Genomic DNA, 3,237 nt, shown 5'->3' on the forward strand with positions numbered 1-3,237 from the left:
TTTTAGCTAACAGCTACAATAAACATAAAAGTTAGGGTTAGGGTTAGCTTTGCAGTTTGCAAAGCAGTTTGCTGTCTCCAGTATCAGTGAAATGCAGTGAAGTTTCTGTTTCTGCTCACTTTCCTGAAGCACTCGCTTTTAGGAAAAAGAGAACGACAGAAACAAACTTTATTGTTTAGTGGTTTATAGTTCAAATTCTAAACCTTTTATTCATGTACATTCTGAGAGCCTTGTTGTTGTTACAGTAAAGCAAATACAGACGGATGTATAGAGAAAAAAATCAAATAAAAATAAAAGGTTCTTAAAGTTGTAAAGTAACATGTCAGGTAAAGTTCTTCATGTTTGTACTTGAACTTGAGTAAATGTGTTGATCTAGTTTCCAACAGTTCCAGCAAACACATGGAGCAACACAATGAGAACACACAGTGAGGTGAAGTGAGTGAAGTGGATCAGGTTTTCACCACTGCAAAACACACCCTCACATGTCGGGGAAGTGGGAGGGGCAGTAGGAGTGGTGGGAGGAGCCGTGGGAGGAGCAGTGGTTTGTAATGAACTATGTGGGGAGGTGAAGGTAACAAAGCCTGGTGGTGTCCCTGTAACTGTGTCGCTGATCCATTTCTGGTACTGGGACACAGGAATGTAGACTGAAGGAAATACATTGCATCCGGGCCAGTTGAAAACTCCATTCTGGACCCAGACTGATTTACTCTGAGTCATGAGTGGCGCTCCAAGTTTATCCTGTGGAGAGACAGTGATGAAAGTTATTAGGACGGATGTGTAACTCTTACAGGTTGACCTTTTTCACCTGAGAAAGTTCTAACTTTGTTGGTAGTTTTGTTACAAACTGCTCAAATAAATTAAGTGAGCAGTTGATCATCCCAGTATAACACAGTCAGTAAAACTTCATAGATATCAGTCTGTCCAGTTAGGAAACATGAACCACTGTGAATCCACTTCAGCTGCTTTGGTGCAAATGAAAGTGACGATTCCACAGACAGAAAGTTTCAGACAGCTCTTTTAAAGGAATCAGTTTCATCAAATAAATTAGATTTGGTTTTGGGTTTTTTTGTTTGTTTTTTTAAAAACAACCTTTGATAAAACATGAATATTAATATTTATAGACAACTACAGCAAAACAAGTAAACCAAAGTGTGACTAAAGGTGAGATTATCTCAGTGACAGTCAACAACAGATTATAATAAACGAAGTTGTGCTCACCCAACATGCATTCGTCTCTCTAGTACAGATGATGTTGTCTGAGATCCATGGAAATCTGGCTTTGCACGCATTGTTTTCCACTATTGATACTTTTGCCTCCTGCAGGTTCAAGATCAATCTCTCTGTTTGGAGAGAATTTAAACATCAGGCTGTTCTAAAGACTCCAACACAGTGCTGTAAAATCAAATCAATATTTTATGATTTACCAATGTCACCAAAGCCGATGGCCCAGCTGCTGGTCTCACTGTTGAAAGTGCTGTTTTCTGAGGCTAAGCAGATCGGCTGAATGTAGTCTGTGAAATTCACAGGAGCCGACAGCTTCAGAAGACAAATGTCGTTCTCACGAGTCGACGGGTTGAACCCAGGATGGCAGGTGGCGCTTATCACGTTCAGCCTCACGTTATTTGGGTTTGGATCTGACAGGCTGTTGCTGCCCAGAAAGACCACCATGCTACTGAAATCCCTTCACACACAACAGATATTTTTATTGTGCCTCATGTTGATCATTGTCACAGAGCAAAGCAGTCGATGTCATGAGTTTCCTTTTTCCTTTCAGTCCTTTGTCGTGTGTGTGTGTGTGTGTGTGTGTGTGTGTGTGTGTGTGTGTGTGTGTGTGCACAGGTGGTTGAACTGCTGGCACATTACATAAATGAGTAATTAACTCTGATGGTCAGATTCATCCATAACACTGAGTAAGTTTATGTTTCAGGTGCTGCATGGAGATCTGGTGTTTGAGAAACTGTGTGTGATACTTTTTTAAAGCAGGAACTTTTCCAACATGTCCAGATATGTAACTTACATCTTTATGATTCATTTTAGAGTTTTCAAAATCAGATCTTGGATCAGTGAATGTGCTGCTGATAATTCTGTGTTTTCCAAAGGTTGCATGAAAGTATCAGATTAGTTCAGGTTAAACTGGTTAGTTTGCAGGGCTGTGGTGAAGGTTACAGAGGTGCTCGGTGCAGAGCGTGGTCAGTGTTAGAGTGCACCAAGGTTAGCAGACGTCAAAGTCAATTTATGCCGATCCTTAAGTTCTCTTTTGAATGCTGGCATTACAGAGTGCAGGCTTTGGATATCAGCCACAGAGCTCATGTAACATCTGTTTATATGTTGTTGAACTGAGTGCTGACTGTGACGTCAGCTGATCACAGCTGCACACAAAGAAACAAATGACAGTGTGACTGAGTCTTTCCCAGCATGTGATCATTAATGAGTCTTACAGAGGTGCGTAGTTGTATTTATTAGCAACAGGTTCCCCGTTTAAAGTCTTTATGCTAAGCTAACCATCTTCTGACATGAATGGACAGAATGAGGTCATTATTTTCATGTGGCAGCACATCTTTGACAAAACAATGATCCTAAAAAACGATGACTTTATAGTCTTGGATGAAATTAAATTAATGTGACATCTGGTTTGATTGTTGTGCAGACAACTCTGTACTTTACAGTTCAGCACTTTGTGCGACAGCTGTTGCTTTTAAATGTTAGAAGAAGTGAGGAAATATTAAAAAATATCTCTAGTGCACATAAATATTACACTTCACCTTCATCATCATATTACTCCTCAACAAAGTGTAAACTTGCAGCAGTGACTCACTTTGATACGGAGGATGCAGCTGTCAGCACCCACTGGTCGGTGATCAGAGACCCTGCAGAATGAGAGTTTACAGTAGCGAACCAGGGCCAATTTCCTGGTGCAGCATCATGAACTCCTGTGATGTTGCTGCTGTTCACAGCACTTCTGCCACAAGCTGACAAAGAAGAGAGAGCACAGCTCAACAGATCAGGCAGCACATTAAAACCACTCAGAGAGAAAACACTGATCAACGCTCTGCTGGGAGATCCTGAGCTCTGACATTCATGTGGAAGTTATTTTAACATCAGACTGTGGTTTACATGTGATCCACAGATGTTCCTCCTCTGTGTCAGAAAACTGGAAGATTTTATTGAACAAAATCACAGTTTGCAGAAAAACCAGAGTCAGCACACTGAAAAAAATGTGGACATCACAGTTTTATA

At 40.7% G+C, this 3,237-nt stretch overlaps 1 protein-coding gene across 1 annotated transcript; it reads right to left on the reverse strand.

The window, feature by feature from the left end:
- Positions 1-339: 339 nt before the first annotated feature.
- On the reverse strand, positions 340-1,668 carry LOC134634289 (transmembrane protease serine 9-like). Its single transcript, XM_063483419.1, has 3 exons — positions 1,425-1,668; positions 1,309-1,340; positions 340-738 (listed from the first exon to the last, which is right to left on the reverse strand). Exons 1-3 carry the CDS (start codon positions 1,666-1,668, stop codon positions 373-375), a joined length of 642 nt encoding a protein of 213 aa, XP_063339489.1. The 3' UTR covers positions 340-372.
- Between the last annotated feature and the right edge of the window lie 1,569 nt (positions 1,669-3,237).

The sequence above is a fragment of the Pelmatolapia mariae genome, linkage group LG2 (assembly GCF_036321145.2).
Source record: "Pelmatolapia mariae isolate MD_Pm_ZW linkage group LG2, Pm_UMD_F_2, whole genome shotgun sequence".
Lineage (NCBI taxonomy): Eukaryota > Metazoa > Chordata > Actinopteri > Cichliformes > Cichlidae > Pelmatolapia > Pelmatolapia mariae.